This window comes from Trematomus bernacchii, unplaced genomic scaffold, assembly GCF_902827165.1.
Source record: "Trematomus bernacchii unplaced genomic scaffold, fTreBer1.1, whole genome shotgun sequence".
NCBI lineage: Eukaryota > Metazoa > Chordata > Actinopteri > Perciformes > Nototheniidae > Trematomus > Trematomus bernacchii.
Genome location: NW_022987564.1, coordinates 1376839 through 1393497, shown reverse-complemented (window position 1 = coordinate 1393497; position 16659 = coordinate 1376839). Strand labels below are relative to the sequence as shown.

The following is a 16659-nucleotide window of genomic DNA, read 5'->3' as shown; positions in this document are numbered from 1 at the left end:
CATTGTTATGAAATGACGCCTGCTACCACCAAAACTTCTCTGAGCCCCATTTACCGGGCACCACGGTCGTTTCACAGTCTGTTATTGTGCCACAGGCCTGGCCTTTCTCACTGCCATCCCCATGAAACCGAGTACAGACAGTTTCTGCCTGCTGATGTCATCTCCCCCCGTTGAAGTGATCGCCCTATAATCAGCCTCTTCTGCTCTGTGATTGGATCGTCCGATCTGCCCTCGTCTGGCTTCTGTGGGACCGATGGAAGAAAGGGATGAAGGAACATTTGGCCTCTTTTTAAGTAGATCTCTCTTTGTGCAACCGCCAGAACCAATGACTTAACACATGTGGAAGAGTCATGAGTTAGCAAACGTAACGTTTTTCAACAATAGCCACAATGAGGCTTTAGCAGCAACAATACCCGGACTGTTGAATTGGACAATTAGTTGTTAAAGGTGGGGTAGGTAATTTTGGAGAAACCAGCTCGAGTGCGCTAGAATTTGAAAATACACAGCCGGAAAAAATCTGCCACTTCCTCACAGAGCCCCTCCTCCAACACACACGAACGCGCACATGACCAATGAGGGCACGAGATAAGTTTGTGCACAGATGGAAGGCTGACAGGCAGGTAGGCCATCCAGTTATTTTAGCCGGGCCAGCTAAAATGATTGGTCGTGCTTTTTACAGTATTACGGCTTCCACAGATGACATTTTTTTATGGATTTTTTGTCAAAGCACTTAAGATATTCATTGCTATCGGGATGTTAAGAGCATTCCATGGAATATAACAACAAGTGTATCTCGAACCGGTTTCTCAAACTTACCTACCCCACCTTTAAGGGTCCTGAGGGTCTCGGGGACATCAGTCGTCCATTATGAGCTAATATTGAGCTAATATGTTCATATTCAGTGTCATAGAGAGGCCTTGTGGTAGTAATTTTGACTAAAAACCTGTACATGAGGCACACATGCACAAACACTCCTCTGTTCTTTGTGTTCATAGAGCAGAAGTACTGTGTTATATTACCTATTTATTGTAATATATTGTTTTATGTATTTTTGAGGTGACAAACGTTCAGGTGCCAGAGGTTCAGCAAAGTACAAGAGCATTTTGAGAAGAACAGATGTTTAAGGTTTGAATGCTCGAATGTACCTCTTGTGTTTTGTGATCACGCTCCTCTCTTTCCTCTGGTGCTGTAATGAACAGGAAACCAACAGGAAGGTGTATTTAGTGTTTTATTGGCCATTCTGTGAAGCTACTTTCTTCTTTTTTTTTTAAAGCAATGTCGTTTAAAACTTGTTTGCATGTTAAAATAAAAAAGTTCACAATTCAGGAAAGGACACATTGAAGGCTTTGTACTACTGTAATATTGTTTATGTGTAAATATATGCCCATTTTTGGTATGTAGTTTTCAGTTGTACATGAAAAGAAAAGTCGGACAGAAAGCAATATGTCTCTCCTTGTGTCCTAGCAACCTTCTGACAGCTGAAGCCACATGTCTTTTCTAAAGCAATGTTTTACTATTTCAACATTTGACTGAAATGAATAAATCATAGGTTTTATGTGACATCTCCAGGTGAGCTTGTGGTCTTTTTTGGGTAATGTTCATATTCTGTGTAGTTGTGTGAAACTTAAAGTGTTTGCAAAGTGAACTTTACCAATGTTTTGTGATTGTACTTTGCACAGTAAATATTTGCGGATGGGAGTTTGTCTTTCTGGAATACACGGCATTACACAACCATAGACAAACATACACACACATATATTTATACTGCAAATGTATTCATCCTTATTTCAAATCTAAGCTTAGATCATAATGAATCAAAAGGACAGGAAAGAGACACCATTTTATAGCATCTTTTGATTCATTAAATGTATTTTAATATATTGTTCATGTATTTTTAAGGGGACATAAGTGCCAAGTTCAGAGGTTCAGAAATGGGCAAGTGCATTTTTGAGAAAATGTTTTGTTTCTGGTTCACAACTACAATGCTGGAATATAAAAGTACCTGTTATGTTTCTTATCTGCTTTTGGGCATCAAACAAACAATTGAGTCACAACAGAAAGTGTTTGCCAAATTCAGTGACCAATCATTTTGGGCCAACAGTGAAAACACCCTCTCTGATGCATACAGTGTATAAAAGGAAGCAGCCTGTCACTTGTCACAGAATCTTCATCCTATCCAACGGTTCAGTTCAACTTTAACAGACAGAGACGGTGACATCATCATGCAGGCTTTTCTCTTCCTGTTGGGCCTGGCTCTCTGTGCTGTGTCTCCTTCAGAAGAACTAGTAGTGGAGCCACAGCAAAACAGCTGTCCCCTATTCTGGTCCATTTTCAACGGCCGCTGCTACAAGTACATCTCCACACGTTTGACCTGGGCTGATGCAGAGCTCCACTGTGTGTCAGAGGGAGGCAACCTGGTGTCTATCCACAGTCAGGGGGAAGATCATTTTGTCAAAACACTGATCAAGAGCGTTGACCCTGCTGAGGGATACACCTGGATCGGACTCAGTGACGTCCACAAAGAAGGAAGATGGATGTGGTCTGATGGGTCAGCAGTCACCTTTGTCTCTTGGGCAACAGGAGAGCCAAACAATCGGAGAAAAGAAGACTGTGTCAACATCAACTCTGGTTCTGATCACAACAAATGGAATGATAAAAGATGTTCTGATGGAATTCCCTCAGTTTGTGCATCTCGCACAACTCGTCCTTAGCAACTGAGATGTTATGTCTGATTGAATCAGGTCACTGTAAAACTGTGACTCAGTTAACATGCTTTTGACCACAATAAAGAAACGAATGTACACTTATATGTGCAAAGTATAACTGTCTACCAACCCTGATCTTTATTAATGATGTTACACATTTAGGTAACTCCAGGAGCAATAATCTCAAACTTAATTTAAAAAAAAGAGCTTGCGTGCGTACTTAATCCAAAACAAGGTTTGAATGCTGAACTACATATCGACTTTTAACATTTATCTAAGTAGTCATTTGGAGAGAAGAGAAGACTTTCAATAACATGTAATACTTGTTTTATCATCATTGAAAAGTCTGATCACAATATCATTGTCCATGTGGATTTCCCCTTTAAAGTGAGACCATGTAACTTTTGTAACAGAAACTTTCTTCAGGCAGGTATGGGATGATGCTAGTTGCTAAGCTGTTGTTAATCAGTTTACCATTTAGCTAATGACTAACCTCTGTAACAGTGGCACATGTGAAAGAGCCATGAGTCAGCAAACTGACTGTCCGTTATATATATATATATATATATATAGTGACGTAAAGTTTTTCAACAATAGCCACAATGAGGCTTGAGCAGCAACAATACCGGAACTGTTGAATTGGACAATTAGTTGTTAAGCGTTTTATTTAACAACGTGTTTTACTTCTCTTAAAAAAGTTACAAAGTCTCATTTGAAAGATGCATTTTGTGAAGTCAGTGATTCTGTGACAGCTAGATCTAATAAATCAGTTTCTGTGTGCATAAACATATGCATTTATCTTTGTATCTCAATTTTGTATTGGTTTTCAAGAGAATCAACCCACAGAACAAAGACATCGGTAAAAAGCAATGAAAATTATAGTAAATTAAATAAAAATAAATAATTACATTCAAAATAATAACATAAAACTAATGACAAAACGGGAAGAACAAAAACGATATAAATAAATAAATCAAAAAGAATAAAACAATCCTTATAATATATGTATTTTTAAATATTCAAGGGGTTACTCACCTATCACCACAACAATAATATACATGTTAAGTATAATAATCTTTCACTACTCCTTTCACTACATATCTAGCATGTGAACCGCAATGAAACTCAACCTCAACTTTTATCAAATAACTCAGTATTAAAAATGAAATCACACGGTTGATATACAGACAAACATGAACAATAATGTTGATAGACTGAGGCTCTGTGGAAGATAAGGTAAAATAAAACAGAAATGGTTTGAAATGAAAAGGATTTATTTTTTATTAAATGAGAAAAGTACAGTATCAACATGGAGACTTTTTGTTGTACACATTTATCACCTGCTTGTTCCTGTTGATATTATAAATTGTGTTTTATCCACGTCAGTCTCAGTGTATTAGATACAATATGGGAACCGCACAGGTGTAACAGCTGTTGAAGTCGCAGCAGTACCTAGCATTATCTTTTGGACTCTTTTAAAAAAAAAGAAGTCCTGCAATCAAATTTAAGCTACCATTACATGAGAATGTACTCCGATGTTTCGCTGCCATTGGATATAAATCATGTGACATTTAGTTTAGGGACCTGTTTGGATATGAAGCAATCTAATTTAAGTTTGTAGTTTGGATTGTATCGACCAATCAAATGTGTGCATGCTGGTAACAAGTCTGAATGCTCTCTTGATACCCTCGTCTAATATAAACTATGTAGATACACTACCAGTCAAAAGTTTGGACGCACCTTCTCATATTTATTTATTTTAATTTGTTTCTACATAGTAGATTTATACTGAAGACATCAAAACTATAAAAGAACACATATGGAATTATCTAGTAAACAAAAAAGTGTTAAAAAATCCAGAATATATGGCCTCTTTAAAAGTAGATCTCTGTTTGTGCAAAAGCCAGAAGCAATGACTTAACTGATCCTTTGGACTCTTTTAAAAAGTGGATATAAATCTTGTGACATTTAGTTTAGGGACCTGTTGGGATATGAAGCAATCTAATTTAGGTTTGTAGTTTGGATTGTATCGACCAATCAAATGTGTGCATGCTTTGGTTGCATTCAGGTAAAAAGTCTGAATGCTATCTTGATACCCTCGTCTAATATAAACTATATATATATATATATCATATTTGAATTATTATGTTATATGTAATGGGTATTATAGTGACTCCTGTACAATGCATTGATACCCTGCTGCTTGTAGAACAGAGGACTTTTTCCAATATGGGATTAATAATAATAAATATCTAGACTAACAAAGATCAACAGTATCCTCTTCCACTTTTATTTGTAGAATGAAATAAAGACAGAGAGAAAGGTAAGAAAGAAATGATGGAAAGACCGAAATAAAGAAAGAAGAAGAACGGCCACCATCTGATGGAACTAGCTTGTTTCTGGCTATTTGGTAAAACAAGTTGCTAGTCAGACTGAACAACAAGCTTTGTATGAGGAAGAGGAAGCCTGGATATTTGTTGGCTACACCTTCAGCAGCTTTGTTTATCGGTACTGATGTTTATCAAAAATAGACAAAGAGATCATATTAAAGATATGATAGGAGCGGCTTAGCAATGCAACAGGATATCTCTTGTGATGACTCAGCCCCACAATCTTCTTATTATGTGATCAACATTCATTTACAGCTAAATGTGCCCATTCTGAGTCCCGATAGGAGCTGCTGAAGTGGCTGGATTTGGATTGGGTTACAATTGAATAGGACATTGTATGTGAAAATTGGACCTTGTTCAGAGGGAATTACTATGATTGCCTACAATTACTCTCTCAAATATATCCACAGGGGTGCCCAAATAAAACGAAATACGGCATGCCGACACATTCTGCACCCGCTCATTAAGAGCCACAACTCCTTCAGTTTAACGTCTGAATAAAACAGGTCTTGAATGTAGATGGAGTGGATAACCTCAGCAACAAAAGAGATTTAAAGGTCACCTATTATGCAAAATCCACTTGTTCATGTCTCTTCTACATCAACATGTGTCCCCTCTCTGAAAAGAGACTCTGAAAGTTTCAGGAACAAAGATTCTCTCTCTTTTTGTCCTGATCCATTTATATAAAAACCTGTCTGAAAATGAGCTGATCAGATTTTGGCCACTTTATGATGTCATAACGTTGTTTTGGCTTGTGTAACCATTAGCCAATCACCAACCAAGGTAACCCCCCCCACCTTATCACCTGCATCTCCTCCTAGAGCACCATTGTGTTCTTTTTAACCAAATATCTCTCAGAGGGGCGTGGGGAGTGGCTCCTTATTTTCATCTAAAGTAACAGACAGAGAATCAGCACTTTTGAAACAGGGCTGAAACAGAGGGGATTATGGGATGCTGCAATGATCTGTTTGGTGTTTGGAGCCAAACACTTCAGAGACATGTTTTGTATATATCTGAGAACTATAATATATTGATGAAAAACAGTATAATAGGGGACCTTTAAGGCTATGAAATGCAGAGTGCATGATGTGCTGCTGACAAAGAGCGACCCCAGAGGTCAGGAGTTTCTGAATGACCCCAATGACTGACCCTGGATCAGGACTGTCACTCTCAGTGTGACTGCAGAAACACCAGCTGTCAGCCTTCAGGAGCTCTGACGCCGCTACAGAAACAGCAGTGTAAAAGCCATAACTAGCAGGTTACTCATTTAGTTTCCAAAAGAAGGCGAACTCTATTTGTGTAGCCAAAAGTTCTCATATAAGGTATTGAGCAGAGAAAAGTGTCATGAAACCCAGAATGTTTTAAAGACCAAGGGGACAGAAAATGCAATACAATATTTAGTCAGGTCAGAGGTCAACTGTGCATGCAGTTTCAAGGAGCATACTGTATAAGCTGTGAGATTCTCTAAGACTCTAGGAACATTACGCTGTAGACTGCTTTGTCAAAAGGTAATATTGTCTCTTATAATACTGGACAGTAATATAATATGTGTCTTCAACCATCTCTGTGTTTGTGTTTGATTGATTCCTTGTTTATTCTTTAAATGTTGTGAGTGTTAGAAATCGGATCCATGACATCAGTGTGGTCTGCAGCGGACACACTAAATCAAGAGCAACATTCTGGGGTTGAACACAAGACAGTTGACAGGGATATTCTGCAGCTGGTTTAGGAAAACAATTTACCTAAACTTACACAAGTTATGTAACAAACATACTTTTATTTACCACTACAGGATTCTAAGCCTAACCCAGTATCTACTGTACTGTATATGTTGGGTCCACCTATCAAGAACTTATAACTTACGGCCCGTCCACACGGCGGCGTGCGTTGAAGCTTCAACGCTTCTGCCCATTCACTTTGAATGGAGTGACGTCACGCTTTGCCGAACTGCATTGTGGTTGCGTCGCTTCGCTTTGCCGTGTGGACGCTGCGTAACACACTAAGCTGAGGAAAGTGACGTTACATTACATTTTATTCGGCTGACGCTGAAATCCAAATAGACTTACAGAGACTTCAATACCGTAGACATGCCTCACATTAGTAGTAGCTTATTTACCTCTTTATGTTACGTACTAAATGTACTTATTTTAACTTCCAATGCAAAGCCTTACCAGTGGCGGATTTAGGATGGTAGGAGATCCGGGGCTTAGCCAGAATTTAGAAGTTGTTGAGCGGGGGGTGAACTCGCCTCATGAACTGTAAACTCGCCGGAGCCTCGCAGCGGGGCTACTGCGGAGCGCATACATGGATGTATAATAAGAACTGGATACAGCGTCGGAGGCGGGGTCTCGTTCTTTCCTATGAGAGCTGCTCATTGGTGCATGAGGACAAAATGGCCCAACTTTTGAGAAAGCGAAACATCACAGATTACCCATCATGCCTGGCTGTCAGAGCAGAAGAACCCGTATGTGCGCTCACAGAGCATGCACCCCTTAAGCCCCGCCCCTAGAGCTCCCACTCTCGGCTCAGTAGAATGAATGGAGACAGAAAATAAATCTAGATTTGGCTTTTAGTGCATTTTAAAACTTTAAGGACCTAATGATTCTAATAAGGGCTATAAAATAGTTCATACTGGGTAGTTTATTTAGTTTAAAAAAAGTATCCGCTGATTTACAGACGTCTCTTTCCCAATGTTAGTCAATGGGGTAAAGTCTTTCTGGGCCGTAGTGGCGTCATGGACTGATACGGAAATTGTAGTACCGCCGTTTGGACACAACGAATATTTTCATCAGAGACCGGCGCACTTCCTGGGGGCTTGAGCGCATTGAGCAGACTCTTCACGCTAACGAAGGATCACTTCTTCTTCAGGGCAGGGAAGGCTACGTAGTACGCAGGCTACTGTCCCGCAGCTGCTGCATCTCTGTTGGACTCCGGTACTGCACATTACTCACGAGACATTTAAAATAAAAATAAAACTTGCTTTAAGTGAAACATTCGGGGCTTTTCAGAAAACATCCGGGGCTTGAGTCCAAGTAGCCACCCCCTAGCGCCGCCACTGAGCCTTATCGAATAACGTTTTTGCCAAAACGTCACTAAGGACTTTTGTTACTTAATTTACGCAGTTAGCTTACGTAAATTGCATAACAAACTTATTTAATGTAGCAAACATTAATATTTGATCCCAAACCCTGATCATAAACCTAACAAAAGATAACTTTATGCAAGTTCCATGACAAGCATAAAAAGCTTTCCTCCTGCTGTTTTAACACAGATGTTTTATTTATAATGTAGCAATATCAGGGAGAATCAGTGACATGAGTGATTTTTACTTTTTCCCAAACTATTTGTCTACTATTTTCGGGACGTTCGTAACCTCAATCCATGATTACCTGTTATACAGTACCTGCAGTACCATAGATAAACAAGTATATATCATAGTACTGCACCTTCTCCCAATTTTGGCATTGTCTTGGTACCGGGTTTGGATCTGGTATTTGAGTTGGGAGAGAATTTGTTGTCTCATGACCAGACCAGTAGACCATCAGGGCCAAAAGCAGTTCAGGGTTCACTGTTTGTGATTAATTGCATATTTGCTTGGAAACATACACCGGAAAATCCCTGACTGTGTCAATGCACAGACAGATGATAGTAGGGATGGTGGAGTATAATTAATGAGCTACAACGTCTTACTTTGGACCCTTAGGCAAGTTCATTTACCATTTAACAAAACTTTTCTGTTTCTTGTCTTGATTTCTTTTACAGCATCCTACAATATTTAAATTTCAACTCAAGGTCAGAAGAGACATCTACCTGAGATGACTTTGCTCTTGGAAGATAGCAGCAGGTTATAGAAACCATCTGTCACTGAGGCTTGTTAAAAAAGAATGTCCAGGAGGAGATGGAACTTCTTCTGTCAGGGATTCACCCCCGAGGGATAATAAGAGTAATCCCGTTTTCAATTTCACATTCCACTGGATCATTTTCCCTTCTGGAGAGTGGTTAAATAAATAAGATCTACCTGAGAACTGAAGAGATGTGCCTTACTGTACTTTATATATATCAGTTTCCACCCCTCTCATTCCTCGGATAGCTTTATTTTTCTGATGTGCCGTCACTGTCCCCTGCTGGTGCGACTGGAAAATACTTTTTATAATATTTCAACCAATTCCCTTTTATTGTATCATTTCGTTTTTATTTTATCCAGTTATTTTTTAAGTGATGGCTTGCAGATTATTCCAATTCTGTAAGACATTTAAGTGTTTCACTGCTTGCTTGTTTGCCAGATGTGCCTATAACCTTTGGATTTCCTTTATGATGCCCGATTACACTTTATGTAATGTCAGATTGTATGTCTGTATGAGAAGATAAATGGATGAGGGTCTTTTTCCCAAGCAGCCTTACAATATGGTACAGATTAATAGGGAATATTTTAGGAACCACTGGGAGGCAGCAATGCAATGGTTTGGAAAAGTACTCAGATCTTTTATTTAAATTAAAGTAGCACTATTACAGTGTAGAAATAATCTGTTACAATTAAAAGTCCTGCATTGAAAATCTTACTTGGAGAAAGTACCAAAAAAGTAAAGTAAAGTATTAAAAGTAAAAGTACACTTCAGAAAAGTATTACTGAATTAGAATTAGTAATGCATTAATGTGTGTATCATTCTTTATTTTTGCAGCTGGTACAGGTGGAGCTAACTTTGAAGGTTTATATAACTCTAGTTATCTTAATCCACAATATTACAGCATTTTATAAAGTAACTAATTTCCCAAATTGGGATAAATAAAGTAGACATCTTATACATAGTACTATCCTGAAAAGTAACTAATGTTGTCAGATAAATATAGTGGAGTAAAAAGTACAATTTTGGCTTTCGTAGAAGTATAAAGTCAAAATAAAATCTTTAGGTAAACAACAAGTACATACCAATTGTACTTAAGTACAGTACTTGAGTACATGTTATCATCCACCAAGTATAGCACAAATACAGCTGGAAGGGATCCCCTTTGTTGTGTTTGTCAACAATAGAAAGTCAGTTAGTGAATATTAATTGCATGGTGTTTTTAAAAATGAATGATCTTATTTATCGGGTTGCTTACAAAATCAAACGTTGAAATTACCCTAACAACAACAACAACAACAACAACAACAGGTAAACTGCCATGGATCAAGTTAATATTTAACAACTGGCAGTTATTTAATGATGCAACTATTCTCATGAAGATTGGGATAACCAATGTTTGGACAAATTATCCAGTTGATGTTAAATCCCAATTATAATCAGTCATATTTGTATAAGGTGTTTTAAATCATATGTTTTTGGTCTTTTATATTCACATATATTACTCATTTTGTTTGATTTTTATTTATCACTTCTTATAACCTGTAGTAGATCAATAACGTTCTTATCTTGTCTAAAAGCCTACAAAACCACATGGGTCCATCGACAAGTACGTTGTCCTTGAGCGTAAAATTAAAGTTCAAGTCGTCCTCAAACTACATGTGATATTTTCTCTCATCATCTGTTTTGATTTGAAGAGCTGTCAGCAAGTTGCAGTGTGAGTAAATTCCCCGAACGACAAAAAAAGCTGACATGTGATGAAAGAATATTTATTCAATGTCTCCAGCTTCATGCACATCCCTGTGGACTCTATTTATTAAATTTTAAAAGGTCACACACATGAAAACACTTCCAATAACCTCACAACACATCGTTTTGCCATCCCATTTTTTTAAATTTTCCCCACTTTTCGCATGGGAAAGGTCTTGCATGGTGAAATTGCCAGTTCCATCAAAAGGCACTTTGCTCTAATGAGAAAATATTATAGATATGTGCGCGGAAAATGGTGCTGCATTTCAATTACTGAAGTGATAAGGGCACGTCTGAACTGAAAAGTGAGTGGGAGCTGAGATCTGAGCCCCTTCGCTTCGGGTCATACATTCAGATGAGGAAGTTCACTTTTGACCTCTCGTGAGAACAGTATGCATGTTCTGTGTGGACTCACTACAGGAAAGATTTAAGAGTAAGCAACAAGTACATACCAATTGTACTTAAGTTCAGTACTTGAGTACATGTTATCATCCACCAAGTATAACACACATACTGTACAGCCTGAAGGGATCCCCTTTGTTGTGTTTGTCAACAATATAAATGTCAGTTACTGAATATTAATTGCATGGCGTTTTTTTAAATGAATGATCTTATTTATCAGGTTGCTTATAAAAAGCTGTTGTTGACAAGTGTCTAAATGAGATGACTAAACGTCATCACGCCCAACATTAGCCGCCTTTAGCTTAGCGGAAGTGACGTGAAGTCATGTGACCGTGCTGTAGTTCCTTCATAGCCCAACATTAGCCGCCTTTAGCTTAGCGGTGGTGACGTGAAGTCATGTGACCGTGCTGTAGTTCCTTTATACAGGGCTGCCAACATTTGAGTTCAGCTTGGAGTGAGATTTTTTTTTTTTGGTGAACCACCGGGCGCTACAGTGGAGTACGCACATACACAGTGTACCCGCGACTCTTACAATGAAGGCTCGATAATCAGCTCACAGCATATAAAATGGCATATAGGTGTAAGCAGGGGTAAAGTGCTATTTTATAAGTGGGGGTGGTCCTCACCTCCTCTAGGGGGGTCCGGGGGCATGCTCCCCCGGGAAGATTTTTTTTTTAAATATTGAAGTTAAATGCATCAATCTGGTGCACTTTGAGAGCAAAATGAATTTAAGGATACATCTCTCAACACCCATATGAAACACAACTTTAAACAGATTTTCTTTTTCTTTATGTAATTATTAGGGCTATACTGGCATTTGTTAGCATTAACTTTAATTAATTAAAAAAGAACAAAAGAAAATATTTTTACTTTACCTGTGGCGCGAAAATATCTTATAATATATTCTCCTTACCTTCTCTTATTCTTCTCATCCTCCTTCTCCTTCGTCTTTGCTCAGACCCCCGGTATACCCTCGTTACATCCAATCAGTGTGCAAATACCGTACAGCCAATCACAATGCGTGACGCTGTCCAGGTTGCTAGGCGGCAGTGCTACGGACCGCGGGTGTCAGGTGACGCAAACAGGAAGTCCTCCGTAAGCCTGACCGTCTCATTTCGTAGACCGCTCGGTTTGCTGTTCCTTCACTTTATTTTTATATTTATATACATTTGTTGTGAACGAAAACTTAGCGTGAGGAAAGGCATGTGTGGCGTGAGTGCGTGAGATATGTGTTAATTGCGTGACTCTCACGCTCAATGCGTGAGTGTTGGCAGCCCTGCTTTATAGCCCAACATTAGCCGCCTTTAGCTTAGCGGTGGTAACGTGAAGTCATGTGACCGTGCTGTAGTTCCTTTATAGCCCAACATTAGCCACCTTTAGCTTAGCGGTGGTAATGTAAAGTCATGTGACCGCTCTTCAATTCCTTTATAGCCCAACATTAGCCACCTTTAGCTTAGCGGTGGTGACGTGAAGTCATGTGACCTCTCTGTAGTTCCTTTATAGCCTAATGTTAGCTACTTCTCCTTCATTTATGCTTCTAAAATCATAAAGTGGTGTTAATATGTGGAGATTATTTCTGCTAAATACCGAAATCCAATAGAAAAATCCTATTGGCTTTTTGAAGACGGAGCCTTTGCTTTGCTAACTGCCGTGTCGGCCTACAAAAATACGTCATCAATGCACCACTCTATTCACAAAACAACAGTTAAATAGCTTTTGGCTACTGTACAACCTGAAGTAACTTGTAGAGGTTATTTGTCTATGTTGCTCAGGAAGGACCCAAACTAAGTGACCTAATAGTTTGAAGACTCAGTCACGATAAGAGATGTTCAAATTCTCTAAATGCTAAGGAAAGGTGCAGCAACGCTTCCTTTCTTATCACATTTAGCATAGGATATAATGGACAACCCTTTACAAAAGGAAAGGAGATAATGGAGTCTCAGTAGCGCAATACGATACGATACGATATACTTTATTGTCCCCGTAAGGACATTTGTTCTGGACTCCGTCCTGCAGTTCCGCATACATGTACATATACAAACATAGTAGACATTAAGAGAGATACACATATCATCAGTCATACATAGGGTTGCAAAATTCCGGGAATTTTCAAAGATGGAAACTTTCCATGGGAATGGAATTAACGGGAATTAACGGGAATCTTTTTTTAAATTAAAAGAATCTGTTGAAATGTCATGTTTTTTGTTTAAGTTTGCATCGAATATTTCCAAAATTCCCCAGCTTAACTTCCCATGGAAAGTTTCCGGAAATTTACCGGACATGTTCCGCCCCTTTGCAACCCTAGTCATACACCGTTTGAACAAACACAATACACAGACGCACATACTGACAATGGCGACCTATTGTACAACCCTCATGGCCAACATTTAAAAAGTACATTTCATTACATTTGACTACATTTCATTTCATGTGAATGTTAAGAAGCTTAATGCAATGTCATTATAATGCACCGTTTAATTGACTAAGGATAAATTAAAGACATCCTTCTTAGGAGGTGTAATTCTGTTTTGAACAGGAATCCTTACCTTAATTGTACAGCATTAAACGTGTCACTCTAGCCTTCTAATTTCCTATGTGTGATAAGTAAAGTTGCTAAAAAAAAACATCTGTCCGACTTTATACAATTGGAGTTGGATTATCTTAACACTAAGGCGGTTTTTTCTCCAGTCACTTCTTCTATTTAAGGTAAAAACATTTGTTTATTTGCCTCTTGACAGAAGTTAAGGTTAAAATGTTTCACAGGAAATGCTTTTACTTTGAAGTGCAAGTATGTGTCCTGCTCTTGCTCCTACCTGTTATGATTTTGAAATGAATATGAGTATGTTGAGTGCATTTTCCCGTTTTCTACCGTTCTTGTTGAAAACTGTTACATGAATCAAAAGTAAACATGTTCAGTTTGGACAAGATTTGCTTGGTTCTTCATTTGAAGCTTCTATTACACAACACCATTAATTGTCCTTCACATCTGTTCTTGACTTTATAACATTTTCCATGTGAGTCAAGGAAAAATTGTTAGGAAAAGACATGAGACATAATCCATTTGTGCTGTTGGAGCGCAGCCAATGTTTGGCAAGTCATAAGTAAATAGCAAGTGGAACATTTTAAATATTTTAAAGGCAAAAGGCTCAAAGTGAGGACAAGAGTTTTGGTGTTGAAGCCCAAGTCAAGTTGCAAGACCTTTTTTATTTTTGTCAAATTGAGTTTTAAGGCATCCCATTTTTGACTCAAGTCCATAACAGGTGACTCAACAAAACTTGATGTCATATTTATTGTCAAACCTCTGTCTTTCACCTTTTCACATGGAAAGGAAAGAAGTCTTATTAGCTCCCTGCAGGATATAGTGCTCACTTTTGTCAAAGCGGTGCTGACTCTGGACCCCTGAGACCCCCCTCCTCTTTCATCAGTGTCAGTTTCAAACTCCACGGCTAAAGCAAGCTACTAATGTCCTTGTTGTTGCCGTTCCTCTCCTCTCATTTGGACCCTCTACTCTGCCGCCTCATTACCGAGCCAAAAACACAAACAAAATGCTTTAATGTGTGCACAGACTTTTCTATCTGACAGGAGCTTTGGTGCTGCTGCTGCTGCTGCTGATTTCCCCTAAGGTGATTAGTCTTTGACCTTGAAATAAATAAAGTCAAATGTATGGCTATACATTGATGAGATAAAATGCAAAACTCTTTAGTAAGTAAAACATGAATTAGCACACAAGAGTCTATCAGGTTCTGTGGATACAATTGTACTTAATCTCTCTCCAAATATTTTCTGGGTAGGGAAATGTGATGATTAGGTTTGATGAGAATTTTACTAGAAGGCAAGTTATAGGCCACAAAATAAAAAGTAAATGTCAATATTGTGGTTTTGAATAGATTAGTTATGAGGTAAAAGGCTATATCTGGAAAAAAAGCTTTAAGGAGTGTTTTTCCGATCAATAGAATTACAACAAAAACGAAAAATCTGCCCCAAAAACACAAAATATATGTACCCCTTTCCAAGGTTTAGGAAAATAACTGTCTCATTTAAATGTTTTTACATCAAAACCAATACTTCAACATGTATCTGTACCTGTGTAACTCTGTTTTAGAGAAACTCTGGCTGCCCCCAACCAAATAGCTTTTTTGAGAGTTTTCGTACTGACTTAAAAATAAAAAATAAATGTCAAAATGACCAGAAGTGCAAAGCTATTCTAGAAAATACAAAGGTTGAGAAAATAAAACCTCATTTAACATGTTTTCATATTAACAAGTACCTCTGTATCTGAATCAGAGCCAGTTAGAGAGTTTGATGGTGCCGTCCGCCAACGTTTTAATTAACCCGTGTTTATTATCTGAGATGATAGGAGGACACACGGTGTTCCCATCTGTCGATGACACATTGTGCTTTTGTTTGAAATCAATTGCTTTTGGTAATTGAAGCAGACATCAGTTCTACATTTATATAATTACAGTAACACGAATGGTCACCTCTCTATTTGACCCAGCAGAGATTATTGAGAGAGTCTAGTGGGTTCTGATTCAGCTTTACTCATATTTTTGGGGGGTTTACTTCATTTGATTAGATTTGTACTAAAAGGTGAGTGGACAACAAAGAGTAGATGTCAAATGTGTGGTTATGAACGGATAATTCTTTAGGTCAATTACTTCTTTTGAGTATTTTGTGATGAATAAAAATTAGCAAAAGAGGTCAATTTTACCTGCTAATGTAAAATGTAGAGTAATTGCCCCTTTCTGGCAAAATACAAGCGTTAGGAATACAACCGCTTTAATCAACGTGTTAAATAATAACAATACTTTGTTTAATACCGTATCTGTACCTGTTTGACTCAGTCAGTCTGACATGTTGATGGGGCAGCCAATAGTTGTCTGTTTTAATTACTCCATGTTCATTATCTGACTGGAGATTGGTCACATGGTGTTCCCGTCTGCCGGTGACATATTGTGCTTTTGTTTGAATTCAATTGCTTTTGGTAATTGAAGCAGACTTCACTTTGACATCTTTAAACACAAAGTAGTTACATCTCTATTTGACGCACAGTATCTGATGAAGAAGTTTAGGGGTTGGTTGAAGTTTAACTCAAACTTTTGGTTTTAGTTGGCTCATTCCATGATTTTCTTGGACAACATTTTAATTTTTGAAGGCAAGTGAGACTACAAAAATATCAGATTTGTGGTTAGAAATGGATTAACGATGATTTTAAACACTTTAGGTGATCCAAATAGCTTTTTGAGTATTTTTGTGATGAGGAAAAAACACATTTCTTTTAATTTGATCCTCGAACAAATAGTTATGAGGCAATTCTTTTCTAAATAAAAGGAGCTTTTCTTTGTAATACATTGATCTATTATATACTTATTAACTATCTTCACTCATATCTGTTATATATATATATATATTCTTATTATCCCTGCGTTTCACACTTATCTGATGCTGCTTTAACACCTTAGGTGGATTAAAAAAGGTAATCTTATTTTATCTCTAAATCTGACATTTTGATAGGGCAGCCAGAGTTTTAATTAATATGTATTTACTGAATAGAGACATATGGTGTCCTCC

General features: G+C 37.9%; 1 protein-coding gene across 1 annotated transcript; it reads left to right on the top strand.

Annotated features, from left to right (window-relative positions):
• The first annotated feature begins 2164 nt into the window (after positions 1–2164).
• On the top strand, positions 2165–2807 carry LOC117477646 (alpha-N-acetylgalactosamine-specific lectin-like). Its single transcript, XM_034124365.1, has one exon. It carries the CDS (start codon positions 2223–2225, stop codon positions 2709–2711), a length of 489 nt encoding a protein of 162 aa, XP_033980256.1. The 5' UTR covers positions 2165–2222; the 3' UTR covers positions 2712–2807.
• Positions 2808–16659: the final 13852 nt, after the last annotated feature.